Source organism: Biomphalaria glabrata, chromosome 17, assembly GCF_947242115.1.
Source record: "Biomphalaria glabrata chromosome 17, xgBioGlab47.1, whole genome shotgun sequence".
Lineage (NCBI taxonomy): Eukaryota > Metazoa > Mollusca > Gastropoda > Planorbidae > Biomphalaria > Biomphalaria glabrata.
Window position 1 is genome coordinate 26,049,097 of NC_074727.1, and position 19,166 is coordinate 26,068,262.

General features: G+C 41.5%; 1 protein-coding gene across 4 annotated transcripts in view; it reads left to right on the forward strand.

Annotated features, from left to right (window-relative positions):
• LOC106072895 (dnaJ homolog subfamily C member 27-like) overlaps positions 1–19,166 on the forward strand; it is a 149,346-nt gene that overhangs the window by 29,530 nt on the left and 100,650 nt on the right. For all 4 annotated transcript variants that reach the window (XM_056015585.1, XM_056015583.1, XM_056015584.1 and 1 more), the window contains exons 4-5: positions 7,692–7,761; positions 15,545–15,709. In XM_056015585.1, the coding sequence (XP_055871560.1) occupies positions 7,692–7,761; positions 15,545–15,709 (235 nt within the window). The remainder of the gene's footprint in view (positions 1–7,691; positions 7,762–15,544; positions 15,710–19,166) is intronic.

A 19,166-nucleotide genomic window follows, 5' to 3' on the forward strand; every position in this document is an offset into this window, starting at 1 on the left:
AAACACTAAATGTGGCTCAACAAAGATGGCTAAGACAGATTTTAGGAGTCAGTTATAGAGATCGGGTCTCAATCAAGGAAATCCTTTGCCGAACTGGGAGTCGACCCCTTAGTAAGATTGTGAAAGAGCGTCGCATGAGTTGGCGGGACATGTTCTCCGACAAAATGAATTAGGCATAAGAAGAGTTGCGATGACATCCTAGTACAATTTGACGCCACACATTCATGGAGGTCTTCAGAGCAGGTGGGAAGAGGCTTCAGACATTATCTGTGACAGATTTTTATGGAAACAGCTTGACGGCAAATGCGCCGAACGGCGCGGGAGGGTCTAAGTCAGTAAGAAAAGCACATTAGGTTTTTGAAATTTTAATAGCAGGAAAATGCACTGCAGATACGTCAGAATAAGCATTTTGTTGGCTTTCAATACCAGAAATAGTGCTTGGCGGCGGGGCTCCGCCCCGCGCTGGGGAGCTCCTGGCGTTCCCCCAGATCCCTTGCTATTATTGGCGGGGAATCTACACTTTTTCCACAACTCCAGGAAGAACCTATTCTAGGGCACAGTAAACGTCTTCCGAAAGAATGAAGGGTCAGAATGTAATAAAGATTATGTACACACACACATATAAATACATATTTTTTTAAATTTCGCGGGGGGTGGGGGGAGAAAAAAATCCACCCCTCCCAAAATCCTCCCCGAAAAAAAATCCTGGCTACGCCCATGGATAGGATTATAGTTAATGGAGAAAGCTAAAAGCACGAAATAGCGCTAAAGAAGAACAATTGGTAAAAATATTTCTAATCGCACAGATTTACTGTTGTTGGTCTAGATCTATTTAACACCATGGCTGATCCAAAGTAATTGATACAATTACACTTTGTATAAATTTTTTTAAAAAGGATTTTTTGTTGTTTCTTTTTTTGTTACTAAGCTTATATCAACTCACCCTGTCTGTCTGGTAAAAAGTTTGTACACATTATTTCTCACACACTCAACCTCGGATCAAGCTGAAAATTTGCACAATTATTTCTTTTACCTGACAAAACAAGAATCAGTTTTAAAAAATTAACCAATAAGTTTATTAATATTTGGTAATTCATTATTTTGTTTGGTATCCAAAAAGAGAAAGAAATTTTACTTGGTATAAGTTAAATTACTTTGTACTTTGTAGGTTGCCGCTTTAAAGTTTAAAGATAACTATAAAGCCTTCTATTCTAACACAGTGGTTGATGTTGCCTTGACTTGGCTAAGGTGGCTTGAGCTCTTGAGTTCGAATACAGGTCATCTTTTTTTAGCGGCCCCCGAAAGGGGAAAAGACGCTATTAGTTTTGTGTGGAATGTCCGTCCGTCCCGTTTAGATCTTGTAAACTAGAAAAGATAGTGAAAATCCGACATCACAATATTTTAGACCATTCAAAGTTCTGATGCAACGGCTACTTTTTTCTTTTCTGAAAGCGAAAAAAGTAATTTTTTAAATCACTTATGCAAGCATTTTTTTTTCATAAAAATACACCACTTTTACAACTATTAAATATTAAACACTCAAACACTTGTGGCTCTTTATTAGGGGAGTGCATTTATTTTCCATATGTTTAACACATTTATGCAAACGGTTGAAGAATTTTTGTCAAAAATTTTTATTTTTGTTTTTATATTTGTATTGTTAATTTATGTAAGTTCTGTTAAACTAAGTACTATATTTACACACGAACAAATGTTTACTATTTTTTTAAATACAAAAAATCTATTTTTTTTTTTTATAAGTTAGAGATAATTTAAAACGAATAGTAATCTTGTAAACTGCATTTTCTTAATTTTTTATAATATGGGCACATATATGTAATGAGGATTCGAATAAAAGATTGCGCCTTTTCAAAACAATTAGATCAATTATTAGACATCAGTTAAGCCAGAGGAGGCGCGGTGGCTGAGCGGTAAAGCGCTTGGATTCCGAACCGGGGCTTCTGGGTTCGAATCCTGGTGAAGACTGGGATTCTCTGCTTCGGAATCCTTGGGCACCTCTGAGTCCACCCAGCCTTAATGGGTACCTGACATTAGTTGGGGAAAATTAAATGCGGTTGGTGGTGGCTGACTACATGACACCCTCGTTAACCATAGGCCACAAAAACAGATGAACTTTACATCATCTGCCCTATAGACCACAAGGTCTGAAAGGGGAACTGAGATGAACTCCTATTGAAAAATCAGAGCAGGAAGGACTAGTCCTCCCGTAGTGCTCTGGCAAGAAACTTAGCCGTTCGGCGTAGTGCCTCATAGCTACCATACAAGTCGAGTGACTGCACAGGCAAGTCCCCCCTTAGCTCGCGGAGCTGGGGACACTCGTACAAGACATGCGACACTGTTTCGACGCTCTCTCCACAGTGACGGCATCGGGAGTCAAAGTTAGTGCGGAACCGGGCAAAGTATGCCCCAATAGGACAGTGTTCCGTCCTGCACTGCGCAACTATTGACTGCTCTGACCTCCTCAGTCGCCACCATGGATCGTCGCGATCTGGGTGACGCATGCGCTGCCAGACACCACGTGCTCTGTCGGATTCCTCCCAGGACTTTAACCACTTCTCATGAATGAGTGCTCGGATTTGTGCCGTTGCTTGTAAGTACGTGCTTGGTGCTTCGAGGTGTGTGGCTGCCATTGCACCCTCCCTTGCGAGGGCGTCTGCCGTTTCATTGCCCTTCACGCCGCAATGTGAAGGCGCCCACTGCATATAAACGACAGCTCCAATAGCTCGGCGGATGTTATCTGCGGCGCCGATTGCCTCTTCTATTACGGGCGACCCTCCCCCGCCGCCACCCATAACTAGGAGACTGGAGCGAGAGTCAGTGACCAACACCACCGTAGTGGCGCTAGTCTCGCGTTCGAGCATTCGGGCCCTAATGGCCTCGAACGCCCTAGTTATCCCTGTCAGTTCGGCATCCATGGAGCATGCAGCGTAGCCGCATGGACCAGAGAGCCTATCTGGTTCAGTCCGGTCGGGGTAGACAATAAGGGCCCCATACCCCGATCTATCGGGGTCCCTCATTACCGACCCATCGGTATAACAGAATATGGCATCTGATGGGTAGGATTTTATAGTTATGGATGCCAATTTTTGGAGAATGGCAGGTGTTAATCGCCTCTTGGTGGCTCCCTCTTGCCCTAACAGGGACAGGTTTATTTGTGGGGCCGGCAATCTCCTCCACGGAGGGCACGTACTGATTCTTCTAATAGGAATTCTATCAGTGGAGAGTCCAGCTGTATTTGACAAATTGGCCGCTATGTGTAGGAACGATCGCATTTTGATGCGGTTCCTCTCTCTCCACTGTCGCACTAAAATTGAGGTGGGTAGCCTAGAGTCGCCCCTTTTATAGCGCTCGTAGGCCGTAAGTACTGCCCTCTCCCTCCTAAGATGTAAGGGTGCCACGTTTGTAAAAATTTCAGCAGCGTTTGTTGGGCTTGTCCTAAAGGTGCCACAAATGAACCGTAGAGCCTGTGCTTGTACCCGGTCGAGTGATTCGAGGGCAGTTTTACTAGCATATACTTGAACTGTATAGCTGTATTCGATTTGTGATCTGACTGCCCCTAGATACAATGTGCGTAGCATGTCAGCTTTAGCACCCCACTTTGTGCTGGCCAGCTTTCTTAATAACGCTAACTTCTCCGAGGCTTTCCGTTCAACTTCCTGGACGTGCTGGAGCATTGACAGTTTTCTATCCAGGGTCACCCCTAGATATTTTGGCGTATTTTCACGCTGGAGTCGCAGCCCACCGAGTTGAAGCTCGAATGGAGCCTTAAGGATGTCGATTCCTAGGCTGAACAGGGACCAGGTCGTTTTGGCAACGTTTATCTGAATCTGCCATTTGTCGCAATACGAGGAGATGGTATGGAGGTCTGCTTGAAGTGCCGCCTGAATTTGGTCGGCTTTCTTCCCGGTTGACCAGAGGACAATATCGTCAGCATATAGCAGTTTTTTGGACCGTAGTGAGCTGGGCAAATCATTAAGAAAGGCTATGAAAAGTGTACAGGACAGGGCGGAGCCCTGAGGCAGGCCATTAAGTTGTTGTTTTGGCTTGCTAAGGGAGTGCTGGTATTTTGTACGTGTGCTCCTCCCTGACAGAAAGGATTGTATCCAATTGTATATTTTGCCCCGCACACCCATAGCTCTTAGCTTAAGATAGAGGCCTTGCTTCCACACACGATCGTAGGCCTGTTTTAGGTATATGAACACCGCGTATGTGCTCTCGGACCTCTGGAACCCGTCGGCCACCTCCTGTGCGAATGTCGTTACCTGGTCGATCGGGCTCAAGCCTGCCCTAAAGCCGGCCTGTTCTGGCGCCAGGACACCGGCACTCTCAAAGCACCAAACTAGCCGCTCGTTAACCATTCGCTCAGCAACTTTGCCAAGGGTTGAGGTTAGTGAAATGGGTCTGTAGGACTCCACGTTAGTCGCGTCTTTTCCCTTCTTAAGGACTGGTACAATGACAGCACTCTTCCAGGCCCCGGGCAGTCTGGACTCTGCCCAGGTTCGATTCATAAACTCCAGGAGTTTATCTCTCGCAATGCCCCCGAGGTGTTTTACCATCTCGGGGGTAACCTTGTCTGGCCCCGGAGCTTTTCGGTTTTTGCACTTAGCTATCGCTCTGTCCAGCTCAGCACGACAGAAGGGCGCGTTGCACGTTGCTTGGCTTTCCGGCTCATCCGGCTCCCTCTCGAGCCTCTTACGTTCTTTGTTGAGGGCTTTGGACATGGCAGACTTCTTTTCGGGCTTGCTGATTTTAGCAAAATGTCGATTCAACAAGCCGGCCATTTTGGTTACCGTCGAGACCGGCCCTCCGGGTGACAATAGAGGGGCAGCCGTTCGCGCTGTGTCTTTGGCCTCTAGGTTTCGCAGAAGACGCCAGGCTTTCGAGGTATCCCGAAGATCCATCCCGGCGCAGGCAGCGTTCCAATGGTCCGACCGGACGCGTCGGGCCAGTTCACTCGTGGCTCTGCAGAGCCGATTGTACTCCCGCCGGATTTCAGGGGTACCCTTCCGTTCAGCAAGCCTCCGGGCTCGCTTACGTCTCAGGACCAGCTTATTCAATTCCTGAGACCACACGCGTTTCTGCCTTACGCCAGGATAAGTCCGCGGGACAAACCTCTTGGCCGCACCCAACATAGCTGCTGTTAATTCGCCGTATATGATGTCAACGTCCCTATCCTCCACTGCAATGTTCATAAGGGCAGTGTTGACTGCTGCCTCGTAGGCTGGCCAGTTCGCCTTGGTGTAACTCCATCTACGCGGGGCTTTTGGGGTTACACCACTGGCCTCTGAGAGGGCAATTGTGACTAATATGGGTCTATGGTCACTTCCAATGTCATCTAGGACTTGAAACTGAGTATGTGACTCTAGATTAGCTGTGATTAGAGTAAGATCTGGTCTAGATTGGCTGCCATTTCCGGTATGGTATAGAGTTGGGGGAGTATGTTTATTTTGCAGACAGAACAAATTAGAATTATTTAGAAGTTCATGGATTTTATGTCCCGATGAGTCGGTTGAATCATAGCCCCACTGCTGAGACTTAGCATTAAAGTCTCCTGCGATGACGTTGTGAGAGTTGATATTGGTACCGTCATATTCGAGACTAATTTCGTGCTTGGGGGGGTTATACAGATTAGTTACCGTGATTTTGCGCCCTAATTTATGTATCTCGAGGGTGATGGCGTCGGTGCGCCCATGCACTCGTGGACCGGGGACTTGTGTAGCAACCAGATTGTTGCGTACATAAGTGATGAGCCCCCGGCAGTCTGTGCATTTGCACTTAAATGCAGTATAACCGGTGATACTGGCATTACGTTTGCCAGTTAGTGTCTCTTGTAGTAAAGCCACATCTATGCCCTCTCGTGGAGGAGTTTTGAGAGCTCTAACACCTTTGGGATGACCCCGCAGATGTTAATTTGTAAGATCAGGAGGGACCTAGTGTTTATGGGCTTAGTCCCTGGAGTGGGTTGGATCCCACTAGTGTCATTTTGGGTTGTTTGGGGGCCGGAGGCTCCCGTCACTATTTCGCTTCCAGTCATATTTGCCTGCGGTGTATCTAGGTCCGCAGGAGGTTGTGGCAGACTTCCATCAACCTTATTCGAATCGGACCTCCGAAGGAGGTACGAATGCAGTGTTCGTTGAGAAGAGGACTTAGGTGGAGGAATTTTAGCTGACTTTTCACGACCTGACAAATTCCCCCTCATCGAGGTCGCGGGGCGACTAGTAGCTGACTTTTCGTGTCCAGGCCTGACGCCCACTACCCGGCGCACGGAGCCTGTTCGGGTCTGCTCGTGCCCGCTTTTTACTGTGTCTGTGTCAATCATGGTTGTATGGTTAAGGCCGTTGGCGGCCTTAGTTACTGCTCTAATGCAGCAGCGTGCATGGCTTATACTTATGTCGCCACTAAGGGCAAGGCAGAGACCTGCCCAAGCAATCACCGCCACAGATTGGCATATAAGTTTCCTGCAAGGCAGGAGTGGGGTGGCGCGCGTTTCTCGATATTCCCAGTGTCAGAGTCGCCATTGGTTGCGGCGGATTCCTCCACTAGCGCGCCAGGGAACGGGCTAGATAGAGCCTAGCTCGTGGACGCCAACCGGTCCGTCCGACGCAGCCCGCTAAGGCCGCGCCAGTCAGTCCGGTCTTTGTCCAAAGAGAGACCCGCGAATCAGCCGAGTCCCAGGAGAACCCGACCAACCCTCGAGTTGGTGTCCAGCGCTATCCGCTTTTCGGAGAACCCGTGGTCTCTTACTAACCGTTGCCCCGGGGCCCCACAGGGGGGGGGCTGGACATAACCCCTTTGAGTTCCTTTTACACTTGCCGGCTGCTCATTCATCAGCGGCAAGCAACCAGTACCCTTGGCCACTCCATGAGAGCGGAGTGTTCACGCGGCGACCACGATGAGGTGGTACTGGAACGCCGCGGAAAGGGGAACTAGTTAGGCCAGGTTCACATCTAACTTTACATTCACTTTCACCTATCCTTTGATCTGCGGGACCGTTGGGGCACTACACAAGATCTGTCAACCTTCTTTCTCCATTCTGATCTGTCATTTGTCTTTGATATAATTTCATTCGGATGTTCTTTCTGAAAATATTGAAGCCTGCCTATGTGGACCACTTCGGTGGCCGATTTTGAGTTTGTGTTTCTACACAAACTGTCTTTGTAACCTTGTTTAAATATATAAATGAATTAAAAATGCGATCAGGGTAACATTGACACTGATACCACCTTTATTCTCCCCCCACCCCTTTCTCAACTGGTCCAGACAAAGGATAGGATCATGACATGTTTAGAAAGCTAAAAGCATGAAATTGCGCTAAGTAAAAATAAAACTATTTCTAGTCGCACAAATTTATTTTGCTGGTCTAGATCTATTACGAAGTTAATTACATGACTGATCCAAACTATTTGATACAGCAAGGCTTAATGAGATTGGACCAAAGCGCTCTGAGCATGCTATAAGCACGAAAGTAGCGCTATATAAAAGCTATAAATATAAAAATATAAATATAATATAAGCTTTTTTAAAAGTTTTTTTTTGTATCTTTCACTCTTAATTTTCTTTTATTTATAGAATCTGTAACATATTTTTAACACAAATATTAATTCATGTAATGAATGTTAATAGTATTTGCAAGTATTTTCTAAGATGATGTTAACTTTTTCATACAACAGGGTTACTTTACAAGAAAGAGACATCAAAGTAAATATTTTTGATATGGCTGGACATCCCTTGTTTTACGAGGTAATCAAATGTATAAAAAAATGCTTCTTTTAGGAATAAAATGTTAGAAATTGAAATTGGTTTTACTTTACGATGTCTTCAATTCGGAAGATTAAGGGCTAGTGCAGTGTCTCACAGATCTACACAAACCCAACCCGCAAAGTCGTTGTCCGCCGGAAATCGATTAATAAGTTTTATCTTAGCCTTCTTAACCTGTCTTCGATGAGGGCTTTTCTTTTGTGTGTCCTGCAGCCTTCCTGAGATCTTTACAACTTTCTCTTTTATAGGTCATCTGCTGCCAACTACTTTCCTCTATGCCAGAGAGGGCGAAATGTCGCCTAAGTTCACCTTTGTAGCCATTTTCCAATAAGTTCGTTTAAAAATATTGCCTTTGGCATGCGTTATTCATAAGTGCCGGCCCAGTACCGCTGTCAAACGGTAAATAGTGCTTCTATAATCAACACCAGCCTCCAGCAGAACATGGTTATTTGTAATGTAGTCTTGCCAGCGTATGACCGTTATGAAGCTAAGGCACAGTGGAAACCCTCTGCCCATGCTTCTTTCTTAAGGCTTCTTGATGGTTGAGATTGTTCTGGGTTTTGGATTTTTTAAATTGATTTCTAGGCATCGTAACGTCTTCACGTTAAGATAGGAAAAAAAAAAAGAAAAGCTATTGAAAATTTGATTTCATCATTTGTCAAAAAATTTGATTATTACCGGTAGGATAAAAAAATCTCGATAACAGGCTGTTCCATATTTTAAAATAGAAAACACATTAAAGCCAAATGATAGCATGAAAATTGCCCTCCTGACTTATATTGCATTTTATTTTCTTTAAGAGTTTTTGTTTCTTTCGAAATATGTCCACGTCAGTCGAGCTCTTTTCTCAGTACTTTTAATTCCAGATCGTCCAGCAGTTCCATTTCTGACACCAGTTGGGGCGAATCTCCTTATCCAAGCTCTCTGTAAAACACAACACTACCAAGTCAAAGATCTTGACGGCTTAGTGCTCCAAAGTAACATAACACTTTAATGTCCCACAAATCACAGCCAATACTATACAATTGGCAATGCTGACTGTACAAATGCTTCAGCCTGGATATCAAAGGCATTTAAGGCTCCTCAAACGCTTCCATCAAAGATGCCTTCGCACCATAATGGACATACGCTGGCAAGACAAATACAAATAACTATGTTCTGCTGGAGGCTGGTGTGGACATTATAGAAGCACTAATTACCATTCAACATCTGTGCTTTGTCGGACACATCCCGCATGGGAGACGACCGCATGCCAAAGTCGATCTTCTTTGGCGAGCTTAAAGGTGGATGTTGCAACAGGGTGCTCCCCGTAAGTGCTATAAAGATCTACTCGGGCGCCATTTCGACCTCGCTGGCATAGAGTAAAGTAGCTGGCAGCAGATGGCCTCTGAAAGAGACAGAGAGATTTCAGAAAGAAAACTTAAATAGACCACCGGCGGACAACGGCTTAGACTGCAATAGATGCGGAAGAATATGCAGGTCGCAACTGGTTTTGCGTAGTCTTATAATACACTGCACTCATTATTTACCTTCGGCTTTTTGAGATAAAATACGAAATGATTCCTAATTTCACACTTTGTTTCGGCATTCTATAGAAACAAAAAAGAATTGCACCGAACCTTGATTGATGTGATATATTTACTTCCTGTTATTTTGTTGTTTTTTTTTACTCAACTTTTTTATTCAACTAATGTATGCAACAAAAGACTTTACAAAGTCGCAGGTAAACATATGTACAAAAGTTTATTTACATAAGTAAAATAAATGTATAAATAAATGGCCATCAATTCACAGGCCGATACAACAAGTAGTAAACAAAAGATACTCAAAAATAGTATGGCACACAACCATAGTCATATTTTACATTATCGTCATATTCTGGTTATCAAAAATAAAGGTCACAGGCCTCAGGTCAACACATGACCACTTTTGACCATTCTGGGGTTACAAGCTTCAGGCTGACACTAGCCACTTTTAGCAACAAAAAAAAACCAAAAGGGTCATGATGAACTATAGGCTTCAGGGAAACCTATGAGCCTACAAGCTTCATAGAATCCCACCTATAGACATCCGTTTGGTAAAGCCCATCTGATGATTCAATACAGGTTGAATCCCTCAGAAAAAGGCTACAAAAATATGTCACGTTTGTGAGTAGCCCAGGATGCAGAACATCAGGGTAAAAATATACTGCCTGGAAATTATTTGAGGCTATATCTACTAATAAGTATACATTACACAAAATACAATCATACTAAAGATAAACTTAGCCCAAAGATCTCCAGAGCAGGGCACACTTCTCCGAGTACCCCATGACACACGACCACTAACAGAAAAAAAATACTATTCGCAACACAGGTCAAGTGGTCAAGCTGGTAACTCAGGAGCAAGTGGCAACTAAGCACAGTTTGCAAGGCCTTTTATAAACTACATAAGCGGAATCACTCCTAACTATACAAGTAATCAAAAATAGTTATTTCCCCATTATGTCACATAGGGGTTAAGGTAGATGGGTATAGGAGGATTGTAATTATCGTCGATGATCCCTGATCCGACTTTTTATCTATCAATTTTTTGCTTTATGGTCGGCGGTTGGGTCTTTTTTGGAAACATTTACTACCTCACCCTCAAAGTTCACTTTATATTTACTTAGGATTTATATTTTGTTGAATTTTACATCTTTACCGCCCCTCCCCCGAATCCCTTTATATCGATACTAGACATATATGGCCCGCGGGTCTTAATTTGCGTATCACTGTCGATATATCAAATAAGCAAATTCACCGACAGTCACTGAGAGTGTTTTGTAATCAATTACATCTATGCCAAGTTTTATCAAGATTGGTCAAACGGTTTTGATTTCTATTCGTAACATACATACATACATACATACACACACACATACATTTGCCTTACTTTCTACTTTATAATATAAGATTATATAATGTGATTTTTCCCACATTCTCATGATTGTTCCTTTTTTTCCGTTTTGTCGGCTTTACTTTTGTATCATGAAAATGCAGTTAGAATTTGTTATAGTTGCTATTTTTGATAACGTCATTAATAGCCCATAGCCTAAGGATAAAATATACGTTTAAACGTTTTAATTATGTTCAAAATTAAGGCCGCTATTAAAGAGTGCCTAATTTTCCGGTGCTTAATTTTCCGACTGTCAAAAAGTGCCTAATTATCAGGTGTCTAAATTTCCAGGGCCTAAATTTCCAGACACCATACTTACGTACCGTTAAAACGGTGAAACTGTAAACTGTAGCGTAAACAGCTCTAGAGCTAAAAAGGCTACTTCCACTACAAAGACATTACATGAACTTGACGTAAACACACACAATATTCTTGACAACAAAACATGCACAATACAAACTACTTCCTAGACATTAAAACACAACTATTAAACACAAACACTGTCCGAATCAGAAAATGCTTATTTTTTAGCAGAGACGAACCGTAGTCGTACCACGCATCATGGAGGCCAACAAAGCACAATTGCAAGACAATTTTTTTAAGGATAATAACTATTATTATTATTGTTATTATTATATGGGGCACTATACAGAAACACAACACTGAATACACTTTTATTTTAAATACTCAAAATCTCAATAAAGAAATAAAACATAAATAATATCACTCAATCTCTACCTTTTACTGATATTTCAAAACGTCAAAGACTACAGGAACTTCCAGGACCCTGACTAAACATATCTTCTATTTATACTTTTCTTATAGTCTTTTCTACAGGCTAGAAGCTTCTTTTTTCCAATATTTCTTTTAATTGTGGTTTTGTAGAAAACTGAAGTCAGTGGTTTTTAACTAGACCTTAATATCCTATTAGTTCATAATAATAATAACATGCGATTACTTGGTGATTTTCCATTGACCTGAAACTTTCTAGAAAAAGGTCACAGCTAACTGTTGCCCGTTGTCCGCCGGTGGTCGATTAGACGCCAACTTACTTTAACTGACGTATTAGAACCTGGCAGAAGGGGACTTCCGAATGAGACAGCTGGATGTTTCTTACAAAGGCCACATGATTAATATTCGATACCCCAAAAAATCCACAGCCGAGGACAAGCATAGGCGGCGAAAAAAGAACCTAAATCGACCATGGTTATGTTTGTTCTGGATGTGGCAACATATGAAGGTCGCAGCTGGGGTTGCGTAGCCACATAAAATACTGCACTCCTCATAATCTTAGACTCGAAGACGTCTAATTATTATTACTAGATCGACCGGCGGCGTAGCATACGCCGCTGTTTTGCAGGGCCGGCCTTAGGTGACCGCAGTGGGCTCCGCACTTATGCGATCGCAGTGGGCCCCGCACTTTCATAGGACCCGCGCTAATTCTAAGTGTATAAATTATTAAATTAAACCATTGTATAACTTATAACATATTTCCCGCGGCCTACTGTCAATTTACCAGGAGCTCCTGAAAATCTCCTGAAATTGCAAATGTACGGCATTATGCATTACCCGTAATTGTGTAATCTGGTGAAAGAAGCTTCTCGCGCCTTAAACTAATGAATAGTTACTTTGGTTCAACTATTCTCGTAGATAGATTGAAACATTTGTTAATTCTTGCTATTGAGCGTGATTTATGTAGGAAATAGATTTTTTTAATATACTGTATGACTTCGCTACACGCAAGGCTCGTAAAGTTCGTGGGATAACTCAATCCGCAGAAATAAAAGAGTGATCTTTCCTTTATTTCTTCTTCTCGTCTAAACTTTTGAGGGAAGAAGAGAATTATATATATATATATATATATATATATATATATATATATATATATTATGTTAGAAACAAACAAGTGTTCATTCTCTAGCACTGCCAGGGTCGATTTTGTATAAGAGAAACTATATTCATTGTAGTCCTTTTTATCAGTTTCCACTGAAAAATTTTCTGGTGGTGTGGCAGGTCTGCAGCAGTACCGCCCTCTAATAGGCAATGAGAATCTTCCTAGGAATGTTAAGGGCCTTAAGGGATCTGTGAGGTCAGTTGTCATTATCCCTTCGGTTGGTATAACAATGGGGTATATTTTTATTTTGGATAACGTCCATAAACGCTTAATCTCCAGGCCTAGGTTACCATATTTGCTTTGTTTTTCCATTTCATTTTTTTTTATTATGAGAGTGATACGGCAATGTCAATAATGGTAGCATTTTTTCTTCTTTTTATCAATGAACAGCAGATCAGGGCGATTAAAATCTACCGTTTTGTCGGTCTAAATAGGCCTATCCCAGTACAACAGATGATCAGTTGACTCGAGAACCTATTGTGGCGAGTATCTGTAATAAGGAGGAGTATCCTGTTGATCGAATTATGTATCAAAGCCAAGTGTTGATGCATTCATTTTGCAACTTGGGTATGGCGACCTAGGTTGGCAGATTCTGATAAGGCTGAACATCCTGCCTTTATGTGTTCAATTCAATTCAATTGACTCACCCACATTTCCACATTTTTGGCATTTGTCAACAACATTGAGTTTTAGTATATGCCTCTCTTTTTAGTCCTAATTACTTTGTCCTGTATTACTGTAACAAAACCTTCTGTTTCAGGGTAGAGATGCTATGCTTTAAGCTATGTTAAGGAAGCAGCCTTCTAAATGTTGTCACCATCTAACAGAGCCAGTAATTTTCAGTGGAGTGTTTTGTTTTCCCATTGACAAATCTCACGCCCTGAGACGTCCAAACCAACATTAACACCAGCATAGTTTAGGTTTAGAGGAGTTGCTTCGGAGTCGTATTTGCTTAGGAAGGAAACTAGTTCATTGCTGAAGGCGTGCAGTTTTTACCGTATTTTTTAAAACTTTCCTTCTTACAGAATTTGTAGATATTGTTACGAATCTCACTATCCAGGCTCTCTGCAAACTGCACTATACACCACCAACTTAAAGAACTTGACAAGTCAGGGCTCCAAAATAACGTAAAGGTTTAATGTCCATAAATAACAGCCAATACTGTACAATTGGCAGCACGTACACTGTACAAATATCTCTCCGATTACACCGTTCCGCCGTATCAAGTCTTGCACTGGCCTCTCCGTCTCGTTCCGGGCTTGCACTGGGTTCAACAGTTCGGGACTGACTTCACACACTTGGGCTCGTTGTGTCGGACTCGATCACAGACCAAGATCAAGACGCCGTTCGTCTCAACTGTACTTGACAGTACTCCGCACTGAACCGTCGTAATGCTCCGTACAGGACCACACCGTTGAACTGTGCTGTAGTCGACCGTGTTCTGAACTCCTGTCGTAAACCCGCTTTCTGAACCGTCTTGACTGCGTCGCCTCCGCTCTTATATAGGGTCCCTACTGGCCTTCTCGAACCGGACAGAACGCCGCTCGACGTTTCTAGGTGGTCAGATGACTACAACTCTCGTGACGCTCCTGAGCTCTTGTTCACGACGGCGATCCTTCCCGAACCATCCTGTTGACACACGACTCGGCTGACCGTCGTAACTCGTCACGGTTGACCGCTCGTCTAGCGCTGGCCTGGGGCGATTTGCGTCGGCTGACTACACTCACACCACTACCCCCATCTGTGCCACCACCAGGTTTATAACAATATTGTGCAATCCACGACCTCCATCCTTCCTGGGCAGGTGTAACCTTATGGTGTAGGACTTTGGGTGTAAGCATCGAAATTTGGTTAGTAGTTTTTTCGTGAGTCTGTCGATATCATGTAGGTCGGTGTCACTCCATTCTACGATACCAAACGCGTGAAAGAGCACTGGGACGGTTCAGATATTTATTGCAGTGGTGGGGTTACTGTCAGACAGTTTAGTGTTGAGGATTTTAGTTTTATTCTAATATATTTATAAAGAGTAGCGGAGCTCAATTCCTCGATGCCTTCAAATGCAATGTTAGTGTTAGCTGCCATGCCCTTGTGGGTACACATGATACCATACAGTCACGGAAGCATTTTACTGTTTTAAGCTGAGTAACTTTTCCTAGGTTTCTACGTATAGCTTTAAATTATCCATGTATAATAGGTGAGACACACTTTTTGTACATTTAGTGTCAACTCTGCTGGCACCTGAGATGAACTCCTATTGAAAAATAAAAAACAGAGTGGCAAGGACTAATCCTCCCGTAGTGCTCTGGCAAGAAACTGGGCCGTTCAACGTAATGCCTCGTAGTTACCATACATGTCGAGTGACTGCTCAGACACGTCCCCTCTTAGCTGGGGACACTCGTACTCTTACAAGATATACGACACTGTTTCGACGCTCTCTCTGCAGTGACGGCATCGGGAGTCATAGTTCGGACGGAACAGGGCAAAATATGCCCCAACAGGACAATGTTCCGTCCTACATTGCTCCTCAACCGCCACCACGGATCGTCCCTATCTGGGTGACGCATATACTGCCAGACACCACGGGCTGTGTCGGATTCCTCCCAGGACTTTAACCACTTCTCATAAATGAGTGCTCGGATTTCTGCCGTAGATTGTAAAAACGTGCTTGGTGCTTCGAGGTGAGTGTCAACTCTAAAACCGTTTGTAGTGAGTGCCATGGAGTAATTTAGATAGTGGGTTAATTGCTAGACAAAACCAGAGCGGAGCTAGAGAGTCACACTGGTATATACCCCTCTCTTATGTGGACAGAACCTAGTTTATCACCATTAAGGGGTAGATTTATCTTCCAATTATTATTATTAAATCCACATTTAACCGTTTAGTGATTTTAACTTAACAATTTATTTTAAAGTTCTGAATGTAAATCATTAATTTTTGTTTTAATTTATTGTCTAGGTTCGTAATGAATTTTACAAGGATACTCAAGGTGCAATATTAGTATATGACATAAGTGATAGAGGAAGTTTCACTTCACTTGATCGCTGGCTAGAAGAACTTAATAGTGAAATTAACAACAAAACTGAAGTTGATAGCATCGTTGTATGTGTTTGTGGAAATAAGGTTAGTTTTTAAAACTTACGATCACAAATAATTACTTTTTGGCAATAATTTGTTTCTTTAATTCCTTTTAGAATAGAGGCACACTTATATCCTTTCAGATAACATGAAATCTTTATAATACATCTTCTCTATTACCGTTCATTTTTACGTATTTTGTAGCGGTCCCCGAAAGGAGAATAGCCGCTTTAGTTTTGTGTGGTATGTCTGTCCGACCGTCCGTCCCGTTAAGATGTCATAAACTGGAAAAGAAAATGAAAATCGTACATCATAATATTTTAGACATTTCAAAGTTTTGATGCAACGGCTACTTTTTTTTCCAAAAGTAAGGATGTCAGGTGGCGGCCCACATCTAAGGGTCTGACAAGGCGTGGTAACACGACCATGTCCAGACTTAGGATTGGCCACACCTACATTACGCACTCCTTTGTGCTGAAGAGAGAGGAGTTCCCACTTTGTGAGTACTGTGACTCTTGTCTCACTGTGAAACATATCCTCATTGATTGCCCCAGATACCAGGATATTAGTGGAAAATTTTTTAGAGCGCACAACTTAAAAACACTGTTCGGTAGTGTCGACCCTGGGAAGATACTGGGCTTTGTCCGGGAGTCGGGGTTGTCTACGAAGATTTGATTTCTGAAATTGTGAACATATAATATTTGCAAAAGATTTTTACTAAATTATTAAATTTTTACTAACTTTACTATTTTAACTGTGAATAGACCTTGCTTTTAATGATTTAACTGTATGAAATTTAGCTCTGGTGATATGAAGGGAGAGTAATCCTTGAAGGATTACGGGCACGACATGGCCTAAATTGTGCCGATGTGCCAAAAACTCAAAACTCCAAAAGTAAACCATTAAATTTTTTTAATTAACTGTAAGCAGATTTTACATAAAAATAAACCACTTTTAAATGAACAAATTCAGGGGAAGTTAACTTTTTAAAAAGGTCATAGACTTCTTCATTAGTAACTCAAGTTTCGCGCATTGGTACAAAAAAAAAGTGCATTCAAGGTCACAATGGAAAAAAGTATCAATGACTCATTTTAAATTATATGTTCCATTTATTAACTAACACATTGAATTAAATACTGATTCGGGTGTTGTTAAAAAAAATTGATACGAACTTCGCTTTAGTTTTAAGTTTAAAAAAAAAACCACTACTTTTATAGCAACATATCCTCAATATACACTTGACAACAATTTAGATTAGACTAAATATATGCCAAATCTAGATCTAGATAAAACATGTATTGATAATTTGAACACAATTTACATCTGTGAATTATTAAGACAATAGCTTAGCTTCTGAAAGCTTAGGGGTGCAGATTTATTTATCAAGTATACGATAGTATCACATTAAGAAGCTGATCGGTCCTGAATAGCAGAATAATAATACGGCTTGTCCTTGAGTCCGAAGATTAATGAAGAATGCAGTATTTCCCGTGGCTACGCAGCCCCAGCTGTGACATACATATTTTGCCACAACCAGGGCAAACATAATCATTGTCCGCCAGTGGTCTATTAAGATTTTCTTTTCGCCGTCTGCGTCTGTTTTCGGCAGCGGATTTTCTTTTCGTCTCAAATGTGTATCTCGCGGCCTTTCTGAGTGACCACCAGCTGTATGAGCAAGTTTTCACGCCATTTTCTATTGGGAAATGATCGACAGGTCTAATCTGGCCTTTTTGTCCCACATGAAACTGCTTGAGAATGGATACATCTAAATCTAAAAGAGATATTTAGATCTAAAAATACATTTACATATTTATATTGACTCTATTAGGCACTGGCAGATCCGGGGGGGGGGGGGGGGGGGCGGTAGGGGCAATCGCCCCTTGGGTGGTGGTGGTGGGGGGGGGGGTGGATTACATCTACTGCCCTTCTCACTCTAGCCCTCTAAGTGGATGGGGGGCGGTCATATTTTTATGGAGAAATCCTAGTTTGTGAACGAAATTAGTTGAATTATTGATAATTTGAATCCATTTGTAAATTATGCCGCATCACACTCATCTCAAATTTTATAAATAGTAAATATAAAATAAAAAATGGTTGTACCAGGTGGGAGGACATGCAATCGGACAGACCAATATTTTGTCTTTTTGTATTTTAGTTAAGAAATTACAAAATAAAAAAAATCTGTCACTTATATAATTTATATATGCTATAAATTAAATTGTAATATCGAGTCGCCCCATCCCCTATTCTTTAATGCCAAATTCAATCATTAACAGAAATTATAAAAAGAGCGAGGATAATCGTTTTCACTCTACTGCTCCCCTCCTCTTTCCAGACAAAAAACATGAAGTTTTAAAACAGAATAGTCAAATATGACGACAGAGTTTATGTAATTGCACATGAATTTATCATAATTATTTTAAGAAAGACTTTGTTTTAGAAAATTTAGAATTCATAGGAAATTTTTTAGTAGAAGAGAAACAATTGAGATGAGTTCTGAGCCCAAATATTCTTTTCCTAGTCGTTTATTTTTTAAGTTAAATAAATTTGGGACTATAACTCACAATTTATACTTCAATCCTAAAAATGCAAAAAATCTCATTGATCCACTTAATGTTTCCCACTTCCGAATTTTTTTTTTGTTTAGAGCTTTGAAATATAATTCTGTAACAAAACAAAGTTACAAACGTGCCTCTTGAACAAACGTATCACTTACATATGATCTTTGTTTTTTAAATATTTTTTTTTCGGCGGCGATCCTCAAAGCCTTAATCTAAATCTGCGGGGTATCTTATCTTTTCAAGGAAAAAATCGGTTGTATTTGTATTTGCCTATAATACCTATAAATTCATATCTGAATATTTTTCAAGTAAAGCATTATTCAAAAAGTCATTTTTTAAATAGGATGAATAATGAGCTGTAGATGTCAGGAGAATGCGTTTCTGCAAGAATGCAAGAAAACGTTTTTGGCGTCGGGTCTTCGCCCCGAATCCCACTCTAAGAGCTTTCAACGCTACCCTAGACCAGGGGTCGGCAACCTTTTCACTCGAAAGAGCCAAAAATTACAATTTACAAAATTTTAAAGTTTTTAAAGAGCCACAAATTTTATCTTGCCAAATATAAATAATACTTGCACAATTAATTTTTTAAAGAAAAAAAAACGAATCTATTGATTCATATATGTGCTTTTCACAAAAAAAAAATAGATGCTATATATTGTTAGACACCTTATTTATATAGGTTAGTTATTTAGCGACGCACCATAGAAGACGCATATTGAACGGGACTAGTGACGTTTGGGATATGTTGGGTTAGAGACTGAAAAATCAGTTAGCGATAGAACACTCCAGGGTAACGACGTGTTTAGTGACAGAGACTTCTACTGTGGCCTTTTATCAGAATAAATCCATGTACAATTGTTCATCAGAGTTGACTACATCTCTTCACTTGTTAAAATAGATGTTGTATAGTCCTTGTTTGGATTGTCGTTCAACTGCACGTA